General features: G+C 39.5%; 1 protein-coding gene across 3 annotated transcripts in view; it reads right to left on the reverse strand.

The window, feature by feature from the left end:
* Nucleotides 1-3,528: 3,528 nt before the first annotated feature.
* The window catches only part of tnk2b (tyrosine kinase, non-receptor, 2b), a 44,639-nt gene continuing 32,398 nt past the window's right edge, over nt 3,529-15,769 (reverse strand). The window contains exons 13-19 of one of the 3 annotated variants that reach the window (XM_088429852.1): nt 15,623-15,714; nt 14,363-14,485; nt 13,723-14,150; nt 11,413-12,567; nt 11,108-11,203; nt 9,561-9,691; nt 3,529-6,869 (exon numbers count right to left, since the gene is read on the reverse strand). In XM_088429852.1, coding sequence (XP_088285978.1) covers nt 6,863-6,869; nt 9,561-9,691; nt 11,108-11,203; nt 11,413-12,567; nt 13,723-14,150; nt 14,363-14,485; nt 15,623-15,714 — 2,032 coding nt within the window. In that variant the 3' untranslated portion in view covers nt 3,529-6,862. The remainder of the gene's footprint in view (nt 6,870-9,560; nt 9,692-11,107; nt 11,204-11,412; nt 12,568-13,722; nt 14,151-14,362; nt 14,486-15,622; nt 15,715-15,769) is intronic. The other 2 variants (XM_088429851.1, XM_088429853.1) reach the window with 2 other exon arrangements.

Below are 15,769 nucleotides of genomic sequence, written 5' to 3' on the forward strand. Positions count from 1 at the left end.
AAATTAGTTTATTGATCCAACAACTTGTAAACTGTAAATATTTGAAAATATAACCTACATGTGTTTATATTAATGTAAAGTTGGAGAGTAGATTCCAAGAAGGCAAAATTAAATACACGTATCACCTAGTTGCCTACTGACCTTTTCTCTTTCCATTCAGTCACAACAATAATAATCAAGGTGCTCTTTAATGTCCCTGATGATACACCACTGCTCTAAAATTCAAAATACGAGCAGCAACAGACATTAGCAACTTGCCGAGGGACTGTCTAACGAATGATACTGTACACGTACACACACATTCACGCATGGATCTTAAAGATGAATTGAGATCTTCCCACATGTCTATTTATTAAGGAGTTATGCCTGAGTGTTGGGCTGTGGTGTTTCCTCATCTTGAAAATATTCTTGAATCATTGGAAATAAAATTGCGAAGCTCCAGAGATGCTCTAAATCAAGAATTTAAGCATGTTTACTAATAAATTCAGTTGGCATTTACAAAGGGGCCTATGCCACGTTATTATAAATTGTCTGAGCATGTAATGCAATTGCACAGTTTGAAGGTCAATTAATAATGAGTTGTGTGAACCAATCTAAATATAACATATGGAATGTATGCAAGGTCCATGGGAGTCTTCCAGCGGCATCATCTTACTGCATGTGGCGGAAAGGAGACATTGATTGCCAACACAAATACGAATTGATTTACTTTGACATGTTACTGCAGCATTATACACACACGCACACACACGCACACACACACACACACGCACACACACATCAGCATCATTCAAAAGGGTTCCATAGGTACTAGCAGCCAAGATGTTATTCATTGTGATTACCAGTTATGATAGTAGAATGTGGCCTACCCCTGTGACAACTGCAACTGTGTGGATGGATGATTTGGCAGAATCGATTTGGAACCAATTAAGGTTACTCCAGCATAAGTGTTTATAAGTGTTCATTGTTTCTGTGTATTTACACACAGAAATGTTCTCTTTTACAGCATGGTTGTTTTACAACCCCCATTCTCTTTGCAGTTATGACTCTTTCCCCGCTTAGTTTTCCAAAACATTTATAGTCTGGCGCATGTTTCACCCTCTGAGGCAGCTTGATTTGTGAAAATAGTTATGTAGCTTCACTAATCCCTTTCGCTTGAAATATATTACATGTCAATTATGGAGTGTGTCCAAAAAGGTTGGCAGCTACTAGCCTGGAATGGGGAGCATACAACAGACCCCTAATATAAATGCACTAATGAAATAAATAAATAAACGTATACACACACAAACTTTTTGAATCAAGAAACTACTTAAATGGAATCTGTTGGACAAAGTGAAGTAGGCGACACATTCCAAGAACAACTATATCCAGTCCAAAGAAATTCCTGAAAAAAATGAGAATAAAATTAAATCTATCATTCTGAAAAAGGTTGCATCACCATTTCCAAGGATGTGGAGCCCCAGCAAACCACCGTCAGAAGCATTATTAACAAATGGAGAAAACTGGGAACAGTGGCAAACCTTCCTAGAAGAGGTCAACCAACAAATATTCTTAAAAAAAAAGTGACAGTGACTGATCCATGAGGTCACATAAGAACCGAGAAAAACTTCCAAACAACGGGAGACCTCAGGTAGGGTCAGTGTTCACCACTCCACTACTAGAAAGACACTGACAAAAACGGCATCCATGTGAGGGTTCACGGGTGAAAAACCCTGCTATTTTAAATAAACACAAAGACTTCTGGATAAGTACAGGGCCACTTAACTTCCCCAGTGTGTGAACAACAGAAAAAAAATGACAATTCTGAAGGAGAATGTCAGGCAACTGATAAGGTAAGGTAGGGTAAGATAAGATAAGCAGGGACAAGATAAGACAAGACCAACTCAATGTCCTAAAGGGACATTTAAGTAGAAAGAGCATTTATTCCATAGCAGTGTTTAAAACAGGCAAATAAAAACACATCAGCATAGCAGCATTTTACAGTCAGTGCAGGGAAGGAAAACAACCCCAGCATGTTGGTGGCTATCACTATGACAAAAGGACATCTAAGACTAACATTATCAACAATAAACAGAAAAGAAGAAATAAAATATACAGGAGCTCGAAGGAGCCTGTTTTTTTAACTTAATCCCACGAGAGCTATATCCTATTGTCTATTGTTCCATAGCACAATAGAAGTGGGTAGAAAAGATCATTTCAAACGGTTTGCTCTGATACGTGTGTATTTTTCACCCCTTGGCAAATAAAACCATCAATTAGGAACTATATAACCTCGAGTTGTCTAAGTGTGATTAATATGGTTTGATGATTAGTTTTATTTATTTATATCAGAAATCATGTAAGGAAACACACACACACACACACACACACACACACACACATTATATATATATATATATATATATATATATATATATATATATATATATATATATATATATATATATATACTGTATATTTATACATACATATATATATATATATATATATATATATATATATATATATATATATACATATACATGGGGAGTGCCCCCCCCCAAGTTGCTACTTGCGCTAATGGGCTTGCATTGCGAAATACCACCCAAGATTCGCCGTACATTGAGACATTGCATGTTTTTTTTAATATGTGTGAGAGACATGATGCTTATTTTGAATTTTAATGATAAGTTTTAAATTTATTTATTTAGGTAGTGAGTGAGCAAAAAAGACAAAATGCTAAATGTTGGCGGTGAAGATTGATTTGGGTCTTATGGAGTGGCGTGAAGCTTGTGTACATCAAGCGCATTGGGGAAGTAATAAGACTTTGTCCAATCTCTTTGAACAAAAACACGACCAACTTTATCATTGTGGGATAATTACACACCTCAATGCTTTTTTGATCCCTCCATCCATTTCTCAAGTTTGAATTTTGAGTTCAAAACGCAGCAATATCACTGTTTTTTGTTGTTGTCATCTCCCTACCATGCACCTGAGTAGGATGTAGTGTTGACATTTTTTCTTCTAAGCGTCAACAACTGGCATTCTCACGTTAAAATTAGAATTGTTATCGAGGATTCACTCAAACAGGCACTACGCGAGTATAAATGTGCTGGTTATGTCATACCAGATGTCTTTAACCCTCTTCACATAAAATAACTTTTTTAGCTTTGTTAGCTTTGTTACCTCAAGAATTTACAGTAGCGATTAAGTAAATACATTGAAAATGTGTCAGGTAAATACAAAGAAATAATGTTTATATTTTTAGATTTGTGGAAAATGCTCACATATAAGTTCCAAGCTGCTCTAATTCTGGTTATTTTAGTTGCAGCTTCATTTAACACCATTCGGGATCCTCAGCTGTGCTGTTGTCTAATTTTAACAATTATCTTCATGAGTGATGGAGTGAAACGTAAGATTTATTAAAATAAAAATAATAATCTAGGCAGCATGTTTTCCCAATTAGTAGTAAATTCATGTTCCACGCAGATCCAAGATGTCTCATAGCAAAGAAATGAGGAAAAAAAGAGATTCACAAACTGGAGAGAAGATGTGGAAAATAATTCATTCTTTAGTAAAAAATACATATAAATTCGGCAGCATTAACTTCCCATGAACATTTCCATCAGCCCTTAAGGAGGAATAAACAAAACCATCTGTTCAGATGGCATAGAAAAAAAAAGTTAAAAATAAAGTGGGGAGCAAATGGGTACAGTTGAGGCAGAAAGGGAAGAGAAACAAATTGGCAAGAAAATAAAAGACATGAAAAATATGCATAACATTTACATGAGAGTTGACTTGAGGTTGTCCATCACTCAAAGGATCATCTCAGTCCTACAGCAGCTCTCTTTCAAGACAAAAAAAAAATCACCAATGGACAGTGGAGACCACCAAAAATCAGGCAGGTGAGAAATTTGTGTGCAAAAAGGACAACAACTTTATGAACAAAAGGAATCCTTCACATGCTTGACACTGAAAACTTACAGGTTTTTCCTTCCTGAAAGAGCTACATAATGATGCATGTTCCCCTCAGTGCGACACTAAGGGAGCATCAATTTCCGGGAGCATCCTTATTGCACCAGTCTGCTGATCCAAAATAAGCACATTCTATTTAATATCCTCTGAAAAAAAATCTTGAAGCCTAGTTGCCATTGCAAGCTTTTGGTGGCTCCAGTCACATATTGTTTGTGGACATGTGGGAGACACGCAGAAGCAAAGACAGCCAAAATACGGAACTGTATAGGCGAATCATCTAAAATGATTATTCCGAAAGATGACGGCAACCCATTGAGGTATCTGGGAAAAGAGGACACGGGCATATTGTCTGTGGTTTGTTGACCACATGAAAGTGAATTTTAGAAGCCCAAAGTACTCTAGGATGTTTTTCATTTCCTTTTCACTTTGAACAAAAGGCCCAAATACCGTATTTACCATGTGGATTGACATTCATCGCTTATATATTGATAACCCATTGTTGAGGGATTTGATTGAAAAATAAATCAGACGTTTCATCATACATATTTATGATGGCCAAAAAACAAATGGACAGAATACAGAGCGTATGTAAAAAGTCTACGCATCCCAATTCAAATGCCCCGAGGCCAAGATAAATCCTTTCAAAACTTTTTCCACCAGTAAATTGCCCTATGACCTATACAACTCATTTGGAAACTTTTCGAAGTTAAAAATAAACAATGTAAATATTGCACATGTGTGTGCACCCTCTTATAACAAGAGATGTTGCTGTGCTTGTAATCCACCACAAAGTTCTGCGGATCCTTCAATATTGCTGTCTGTATCTTTGAATCATTTTCTACCACTTGTCGTCTTATCTTTTCTTTATCATATTTTGACAGACATCCAGTCCATTGTAATGTCACTGATGACTGATGATATTTTTTCCACTAGATGACGGCTTTTTTCACTGTGCTCCATCATATACTGTATTTCATGCTTAGAAAATGCTTATTTTTTTATAAGTTCTTCCTACTGATAACTTTTAACAACGAGAGCCCTCTGGTATTGTGGAAGCTCTCAACAAACCATGGGCTTGTGCTGTAAGATGTTGATGAGACTGCAACAAAAAAAATGAAAAAAAGCTCGTACTAATTTCACGTTTATGGTGACCGGTGTGTGCTGTCTCACATTTAACATGACTCGGAAAGTGATTGGTTAATTTGGAAAGTGATTGGTTAATTATGAACACTGCCATGCACCAGGCGGACACACTTTTGCAACCACTGTCTACATAGTTTATTTTTACTTAACCAAAAAATAAGTTTTAAAATTATTATATATATATATATATATATATATATATATATATATATATATATATATATATATATATATATATATATATATATATATATATATATATATATACACACACACATATATACTAGAGGAAGTAAAGAGGAGGTAATGAGAGGGCATAACACAATCCTACCATTAATATATCCTATTATTGGATGTGCAAAGTTTCGAGTGGACTTTGTGGATAAAAAAAATACAAAAAACTTCAGAATCAACATTTGGGAGCTCATTATAGCAAGTGAATTATTTGACCACTAGTCATAACTTGGAATCAAGCCAATGCCTTATACTAAAGTGCCTTGGCTGGAGTTAAGCTTTTTATTTGTGGTGTGGTACATATTGGTTATAACTTATTATTTGTGCAACTTGCTTGTAAGTAGCAATGCATATCCAGGGGAGGAGCTTGGTATTTAACCTATGCAGGCAGTTAATTTAAACCTTTTGAGTTCAACTAAACCAATTGCAAAATGTTATGACCTTCCGGCAAAAAGGTGAGGTGTGAGGAAAGTTCTTCTGCATATGTGAGCGGTCCATTTCATTATCACATTTCACATTCCCTTCCAACCTGACTTTTTAACTACTTGAAGAAAAGACCAGGGTATGTCTCTATGGTAATTGCAGCATTAATATCCGAGTCTGTCCATAGTTTCACACATAAATCGAACAGTGTCAGACAAATACAATTCTTGTCATGTCTGCTTTCATTCAAATACTTAGCAATATAACAGACCGTTCTCAAGAGGAGCAGACATTTTGTGCCGCAAACTCTAATTACACTTAGATTGCAACACTGTTTTAACTGTAAATAAAAACAGAATACAAATGATTTGCTAATACTTTTCAGCTTATATTTAACTGAAAACACTAAAAAAAACAAAAATTAAGGCAACAACTGATGCAACGTTTTTGCAAATATTCTCTCATTTTGGATTTGTTGCCTTAAAAAAATAATAACAAATAAATACAATAAATAGGACATGAACGGGGGCACCTGCAAGGCTCTGTTGTTCACAAGCAATCACAGTCAACAAATGTATGAGCAAGTAGCCCAACAAGTTCAGAACATTTACCGACAGGCAATTGCAAGGAATTTAGCAATGTTATCAAAATATTCAGTGGCAAGATTTTAAAAATTGAAACGTTACCATGAGAAGCGACACATGACACCCAAAACCATGACAGACAATGAGGTCTGATGAGTCCACATTTCAAATTGTTTTTGTGAATCATGGACACTAGGAGAAAAAAATAATCCAGATAGTTGTTGGCAAAAAAATTGAGAAGCAGCGTTTGTAATGATTGTGACATCCAATTAGCATTAATGAACATCTTGTCTTTGTATTTCACTCAATTGAATATAGGCTGAAAAGCATGAGCAAATCTTTTTATTCGGTTTAATTTACGTTGTACACTGTGTCCCAACTTATTATAATTGAGGTTTGTGTTTAATGAAGCTGTGCTTTCATACTCCAGCCACAGACCGACAGGTCACACAAGATGGTCCAGAAATACTTCATTGAAGAAGTTCCAAAGAGAGCTCTTCAGCCCGAGATGTTTCCATTTATTACAGCCTAAAAAAAAACAAGAAAGCTTTGCATTAGATTAAGGAAAAACATTAATAAACTGAAATAAAATCCACAATACAAAGCTCACTATAATGCACATCAAATCACCTTGACCAAAAAACATCAATCTTTTCACTCTTGATAAAGCGCAAATATGTTAAAACTGCAATGTGTAGAATTAAGAATTGCCATTTACTGGTTTTATGTGAATGCAGCACGCCACTACGGCGCCACAGAGAGACCATTCTTTGGAAGCATGCACCTAGCGAGCGAGAGAGCGGGTGAGTACAAATACAATTCTCCATTGTTTTCAGTGCGTAATAGCGCAGAATCTCTAATATATAATCTTCCATGGACATCAACAAAGAGGCCACAGCTGGAGGTGGGAAGTCCATCAGCATGACATGAGGACTGACACGCACCACACAGTACGGACTCCATGGCCAAAATCCAATACTTCCCCCGGTCGAATGCAGGACAGCGATCCAGGCACACGACGATTAACAACATGCAACAACACAGACCATGCTGCGAGAAATTTGCGATACAAGGAAGCCATTGGGTAAGGTCAATTTTTGTTGTCTCGCAATGTCTTTGTTGCCGTTTTCTTTTGTGTTTGGTGGGTGAACTCAAATGTGTAGAATAACTAGTCATCCTAACTCCCAAATCGATTGTTGTGCACCGTCGTTAAACTTGTGCTGTGTGGAGCATGGAGTCCATATGCGGAAAATTCAGTTGACTGGACATGATTTGGAAAGACACACACCTGTCTATATAAGGTCCCACAGTGGACCATGCATGTCAGCGCACAAACGGTAAGCGTGAAGTGAAAGGAGTTATATGTAGACCTGCAAGACTGGACTGTCTTGAGACACAAATCTGGGGAAGGATACAGAAAAATATCTACTGCTTTGCATGTCCCAGTGACCACAGGGGACCCATTATTTGTAAACGGAAGACTTTTGATACCACCAGGACGCTTCATATTGCTGGCCGGTAATCTCATCGGAGTGATTGGGGGAATAGGGCCTTAGTCAGGGAGGTGACCAAGAACCCGATGATCACTCTTGTCAGAACTCCAGTGCTCCTCTGTGGAGAGAGGAGAGCCTTCAAGTAGCTCAACCATCTCTGCAGTAGTCCACCAATTAGGTCAGTAAACAGACAAAGGCATCTCCTTAGTAAAAGGAACATGGTAGCCCGTTTGGAATTTGCCAAAAGGCAACGGAATGACTCTCAGAACATTTCTCTAGTCTGATGAGACAGAGATTGAACTTTTTGGAGTGAATGCCAGGCGTCATGTTTGGAGGAAACCGGGCAGCGCTCAATACCGGGGCAATACCATTCTCACAGTGAAGCATTGTGATGACAGCACCATGCTATGTAAATGTTTTTCAGCAGCAGGAACTGTCCGACTCGTCAGGATAGGAGGACAAATGAATGCAGGAATATACAGAGATATTCTGGATAAAAACCAGCTTCACAGCGTTGTTGACCCGAGACTGAGGTGAACATTTATTTACCCGCAGGTCAGCGACCTGACACACACAGCCAAGGTGGAGGATTGGCTTCACATCCATTTTCTGAATGTCCTGGAGTGGCCCAGCCAGAGATCAGACTTGAATCCGATTTAACATATCTGGAGAGACCGCAAAATGGCTGTGCACAGATGTCACCAATCCAATCTGATTGAGCCTGATAATTATGACAAGAATCAGAGCTGCCTAAAGATAGGTGTGCTAATCTTGTGGCATCACATTCAAAAAGAATAGAGGCTATAATTGATGCCAAAGGTGGATCAACAAAGTACAGTTATTCCCCAAATAAAAGACACAGGAAGTTTGCACAGCCACCTCAGTAGAAATCTTTAAATCCCGACTAAAAACACATTTAAACTTAAAAGCATCGAGTTAATGGGCCTGTCTGCAGCTTTCTTCTTTTTTTTTTTCTGCCCCCTTCTCCCGGCTTGGAGAGAGGGCTAGCTAGATGGTGAAGGTTGACTTGACCGCCCCCATTTGGCCCTGCGCTGATTGACCATCACGGGTTAAGAGATCGACCGTCTGCGGTCCACTTGGTTGGACTGTGGGAAGGTTCCTGCCCAATGGCTTTGCCTATCATATAGCACAATATGTTTTCGGTAATCTATATCATGTACCCGTATTTGTCTGTATTGTGTATCTATTTGTCTGTATTTGGTACATGCAGCATCCACTTCAACCTGTGGGCCTGGAAGGGGGCTCCTCCCACCTGTGGTCCCTTCTGAAGGTTTCTGATTTTCCCCAAATTGTTTTTTTTTTTTTAGTTTTTCCTTCCCCTTCTGGGAGCTTTGACAGGGGATGCTGTTGTGTACCTTACACAGAAAAGATGTCTCTGTATGACTTCTTTTTTCGAAAGAAATCTCGACATGACCTCTTTTCATCTGTGTGGCCCTTTGAGACTTCGGTGATTCAGGGCTATACAAATAAAATTTGATTGATTGATTGATTGATTGATTGATCTTCTGATGACGCAACTGCGGACTAGGTATCTTGCTCAAGGATACCTTGATATGGATCTAAACAACCTCTGGGTTGTGAGAGGACCACTCCACAGCTGATTCACACTGCCCCCAAAGGTGAATTTGTGACTTGCGAATCAGAAATATGCATGAAAATACCATAGTTATTGAAACACACATGCAATGAACAAAGCGAATGGTACCTCTGTTGTGATGAAGATCCATAATCATCCAACATCTGAGTGCCAGCCACCTCCAGGTTCCAGTCACACATTTCCAGCAGCTTTAGACACTCTGGCCTGCTCTTCAGACCCAAACAAAATAACTGCTCAACCTACGGGCAAACAAAGCACTGATTAAAACTCCCAAATGGAAATTGCGGGAGGAAGTGAGGATGTTTTTTATTGTGATAACAATAGAAGTATACTTTCGCTTGCAGCCCTCACTAGCACATTTAAAAACTGCTCAGTTCAAATACACAACCACTGTTTAGAAACAGAAACCTCTGGATGGCCTTTTTATTTATCTTCTTAACTTTTTGCTGGTTATTAGGAAACATTTAATTGCTCCCTTGAGTCCTGTACTATCCACAAGTCATCGCATGCCTTTCATTTACAGTAAGTAAGCTACATAGCTGTCACAGACACAACACAAGAGAGAAGGAGGAAGCAGCAGACATATTTACAACCTGTTCATCACAGCCGCAATGGCCCGATTTTCCCGGAAGGATCAACAAAGCCATTATAGCCACAGAGGAATTCGCATAGGAAAAATGGCCGACATCAACTTTCAATGACTACCAGTTTGCAGTTACAGTGTATGCTGTACATAAAAATGTTACTACTCAGTATGGCACATGGTTGACCTGAAATGCACCTTAAGATCTCTGTGGAGCAGCAAAACACTTTACCATGAAGGAGTCCACTTCCCTCACTGCACTACAAATATTACCTCTATTAAAAAGGGCCTTTATTTTGATGGATTATAATGATTCTACAATATACTTGGGGTTGTTAAAGAAAGTGTTAAGATTTTTAAGTTTCTGTTTTTTATGTAAGAACTTTTGACTCCCACACATTTGACCAATCATTTGTGTCTAAAATGTTAATGATGTTTCTCGTTTTCCGAAAAATCTAACATTCAATCATGTGAACTGATGAGAGAAACACATTGATTGAATGATGGCAGCCATGCTCTTGAAGAAAAAGGTATCAATAGGAGCATGAATCATTCAGTGCCAAAGACAAATTAGAACACACCCCTCACATTATGCCACAAAAGAATAAAGATGATTGGTAATGTTGCCTGGTGAGTATAGAAGACAGACGGTGATTGAAATGCAGGGAAATGATCGGCACCAAAAAATGGAAAAAGTCAAAAGTTTCTCTTTTTCTTTGTTTAGAGAAACATTTGTTTTATTATGGTGTAGGAAATCTGTTAGAATTTAGAGTACTAAGTCTGTGAATGTGTGTTTTTTTTTTTTAATTTTATGTATTTTAAATTTGTGTGATTAACTCATTTGCTACCATTGACAACTATAGACGTCAAAGATCCATTTTTACTGGACTGGCCATGAGCGTGTGAAATCATTCAGTGTCCTTGACAGGTATACAAGTCAAAAATCCATCTTAACTAGGCCGGCAGTAAAAAAGTTCATGTGGGGTCAGAAGAATTACGAATAACGAGCAAAGTCCTTATTTTTTCATCAAATGTAAATTGGGTACAGTATATTAATAATAAATGGTATTACTTTGAGGTAATGCACAGCTTTCTGAATATTCCAGTTGTGGTTCTGAAGGGCAGTTTGGCACTCTTCTATCGTCACACCGTGAACTGCCTCCTGCACCTGTGTGACAACAACAGTCAGATCAAGAGTGAGAATGTACAATTAATTACATCAACAAACTTTTTACTTAATAAGAGACAATTACAGTATCTGATTTCAACAAGTAGTGTGCTTTGTGATATTACATGGACACATCAATATACAGTATACTGTGGTGAGAGAAGTTTGACATTTTAGATGACAAGCAAATAAATCTTTAATAACATTACCACTTTGACTTTGTCAGCTGTGTTTTCCAGTCCTTCTGTCCCGGGACAGTAAGCGGTTCCTGCTGGCCCTGTCAAACCTTCCGCACAAATACCAGAGAGACTAACAGATGTCTTCATTCCTGTTCGTTGTCCAAGAGTGCTGTTATTGTTGGAGGAGAAATTAGTTTTCAGCTCCCCCAATGGGCCAATGGCCTGTCCCTGGGCCTGCCCCTGCAAAGTGCTGAGCACCATGGGTCGGACCTTGGCAGTGTTAGCTTGCCGTCCGTGCCTGTCCTCCGCAGCGCTGCCAGTCAGGCTCTCTGCCTCCCTGAAGTAGCGGTCGTATTTGTCGAGGTAGGGCGGCCTCTCTGGCAGGAGGTAATAGTGAGTGTTACTGACTTTTCTTCCGTCGCGGACTATGGGGAGGATGCAGGGGCCCTTGTTTACAAAGTCCTTTCCTTGTGCTTGGATCACTTTGGGTGCAGCATATTTGGGATCCGATGCAAAGCTGTGCGTAGTCGGCATGAATTTACCTGGAGAGGTGGAGAGGTAGGAGCTGTAGTTATGTGCAGAGGGGTAGGTGTTAATGGAAATGGGCATGGTGGTGGGACTGACAGAGTAGACCTTCTGCTGTGGGGAGCCCACTTCCAGGCCTTTGGGGCTGGGTGTCCTGGAGCCAGGCGGCGACAAAGGTTCCCTCGGCGGGATTTGCGGCGGCTGGTCCCGCCGGGAGCTTGCAATGTCTTCGGTGACATCGCCCGGGGTCGGGGACAGAGAGAGGTCCCTGGACCAGCGAGCAGAAGAGTAGTCGCCCTTTTTAATTGGTCGAGGGGGAATAGGGACGCGAGGAGGAATCTGGGGTTTGTCCTCAGCGGCGGAGAGAGGTGCCTGGAGACATGAGGCTGAATTCTGTGATGTTGGGACATGGAGTCTCCTCATGCACTCTTGCTGGAGTTCCTGGAATATTTCTGCCGACTGGGAGAATGAGGTAGTTGGGCCCTGGTTGTGCTTGCTGGGGAGAAAGAGGTTATCTTCAAGGCCTGGTTTGTCTGGAACTCTGGAGACACAGGTCACATCCTTAACTTCCTGTTCAGATGAGAGATACTCCTCTGAGATTCGGACATTCTTCTGCGTCTCACTGTGTTGTTGCTCCTCCACGCCGTTGATGGAACTCACCTAATATGAAAAAGGAAAATGTCTATATGTGTATATTATAGTTGTATTATTCCACTAGGGAAATTTCACATGACATTTGCACACTTCCTACATACCGTATATTACTGACAGACTCCAATAAACAATAAACACCCCTCCATCAAGAAATTGACTTTTGAAAATGACACAACAGTGAGCACTTGGGGAATTTATGCTTTCCATCTAGAGCACCTCAGAGTTCAGCAAGCATACTGGCGTCTTTCAACAACCGGCATAGGCACCACCAAGCCTCCAGTGAGCTTAGTCATTATGTGCTGAAGTACTGATGCCCAATTCTAAGTGCCAATAGGCCCCTTAACACTACCTTTAAATGTTCCATTCTATCCACCTTTTTGCAGTATAAACAGAACTGTCAAGAAATGAGGCGAGAAAGTTGGCACTTGTGTGAAAGGAGATGGCCGGGGAAACCATTCATTTTCTATATTGCTTGTTCTAAGCAGCAGCCTCTCCCAGCTTATTGCGGGCAAAAGGCAAAGTGCATCCTGTACTTAACACCTACACCTCCCCTAATGTTAGGGCTACTGGGCTTTCAGGTGAGATATCAGGATAAATATATAATGCACTCTAAATCTTAAAAGTTTAACTTAACTTTCTCTCCAGTGCTAAACTGAGCCAACAGACCTGCTAAACATTTTGCTAATTTAGCAGAATAATTCACTAACAAAAATGTCAAAAGGTGTTTGATCCATAAATCCAACAATAAATGTCCAAGGACACCCACATTTATGGCTCCGTGACTCTTCTAGTCTCTCTTTATCTGCGCTGCAATTATAGTGGCTGATGACACTGTGTGTCACTTTAAGGTCACTCCCTTCTGCAATCTGTTTGAAACCTCGCAATTACCAATAGCTGACCATGTTGATCAATAGTTAGCTGTTATATTGCTCACCAAATGTGAACAGCATGTTGAAGAGCACTCTTTAAATGCCATTTCTAACTGAACCAGCAAATGTATTGGTTGAGTCATGTACTGTATCAAAAATCTGCTGCGAATGTTTCCCATTCAGTAAAGAAGTGTGACACAGGGATTGTGGAGTAAATATTTTTGACTGGAAAGTCATCAAGTTAAATGTAAAAAAACACTTAAATGGATTGTGGTAACATGTCCTACCGCACCTCCATATCATCTTCATCTTGGGCTACATCATCATACGCCGGTGGTGGAGGTAAGGGCCGTGCATCCCAGTCCACTACTGGCGTGGGGTGAAGAGGGCGGGGCAACGACTTGGATGGACTCTGAGGAGGTGTCCGGTCCAAGAGGTTCTCTGCTTCCAAAGCCAGCTTTGCGAGACAGGGGATTGGGATTTCAACCACAGGTGACGGGGAGGGTGTGGGTGAGGCAAAGTCTTCCCCAAAGTCAATGAGGGACACTTCTCTCCATGGGTAGTGGCAAGAGTCCTTGTCAGTCCCCTGTTTGAAGGAAGAGACCCAGGCAGTCGGTCTAAGTTTGAGGCCTTTGACAGAGCTTGATTTCCGAAGTGAAAGTCTCTTCAGTCCTGCAGATGTCAAGTCCTCATCCTCATATACTGCATCATAACAAGGCTCTATGGAGAAACGTGCAAAATAATGCATTACTTTTGTGAAATCGGAGCATGTATTAACGCCACAAAAATGCATAGTGCACAGTAAGGGCACCTGATAGAGAGGTTCAGTGTTGAGAAAATAGAGAAACAATGATGTTATGGAATGGACAATAAAAGTAATGGGAGAGCCACTGCACAACAAGCAAACAAGCAAAAAAATACATGAGGTATACCTTTGAAGAGTGGCGCTAGAAGGGAACAGAGAGGGCAGGAGCAATGGGTGAGGAGCTGCTGAGAGAAAACAGACTTACTCTTGATTACCACTGCTGGTTGAGGAGGGCGAGGAGGAGGCTCTTCTGGAAATAAAATAGAGCCACCGCAGTGCAAAAAAATGAGAAGGGAAAAAAAAAAAGGACAGCAAGCAATTCAAGGGGAAAAAAATATTTTGCAAGGGGCATTTCAAAGTCAAGCAAAAGGATATATGTGTGAAAATTTGACAGGATTCCTGGACATGAATATCAATTTAGGAACCGTCGATGGAGATTATGACACAGTCACGAGATAAAGAAGTATTCTGTAGCAATATAACAGAATACTGCCAAAAGTGTAGACAGCCAGTAGTAATAAACATGTTCATTGTAAATAATCTAGCGGTTAAAACTTTCCTTTCCAAGATGATCACTTTTCCTTAAAGTTAAGCAGTTTTTACAGGTTATATGGCTCTTCACAGACAACACCTATGAAACTGAAGACTGAACATGACCTTAAAAGGATACGGTCCTTAGTAAGCCAGTTCCAGCATTGAAAAGTTCATATAGCAGACATTAATTTGATAACTAATTATTTTATGTACTACAAAGACCCTTAAAAACACATTTTACACTTGTTGTTGCCTGAATGACGTCACATTTGCATGAAAAAATAATGAAGTTATCAAATTAACTATAGGCAAAGTATTCCTCTTTCTGCTAAAATAGCTAAAAAACAAAATTACCCATTGAAATCATTAATAATTGTTGTACCAGCATCATTTATTAGACCTTTGTGCACGTCATATTGCTAAAGCATAACAAAGTATCCTTCAGCCATGTTCTATGTTCATTTTTATAAGGATTCCATTCACAAATGTATACAATTTAGAATTTTTAATTAACCTACCTTGCCTCTTTTTTGACATGTGGCAGGAAGTCAGATTACCCATAGAGAACCCACATAAACATTATATGTCTTAACAGTGAGGTGGACGTGATACTTATGACATCGCTGTGTTGCTGTATTATACATTTATATAATTTTTACAGACCCCAATATGCTGCTATATAGTATAGAGACAAAGTAAAATAGGATAGATAATAAAGTCACAAACTGATCTCCCTTTTAAATTGGCTTCAGATAACTAACTGGAAATAAAGAAATCCAACCAGAAAAAGGACAGAAATGATCATCTGAAAATAGGTGATACCTATGAATATGTAATGTAATCATTTACTCACTTTTAGCTCGCCCGGGTAGCTGAATGGGCTGAGCTGCACTTAGGTCCAAACCAAGAACATCAGGAGGATCCATTGGATTCCCGAGGTACAAACTACGGAGATGAGGGCATCATTCGAATAGTTAGTTGAGCAAGGAGTCGGGACCAA

Source organism: Hippichthys cyanospilos, chromosome 12 (assembly GCF_059441005.1).
Source record: "Hippichthys cyanospilos isolate Australia breed blue-spotted pipefish chromosome 12, RoL_Hcya_1.0, whole genome shotgun sequence".
Lineage (NCBI taxonomy): Eukaryota > Metazoa > Chordata > Actinopteri > Syngnathiformes > Syngnathidae > Hippichthys > Hippichthys cyanospilos.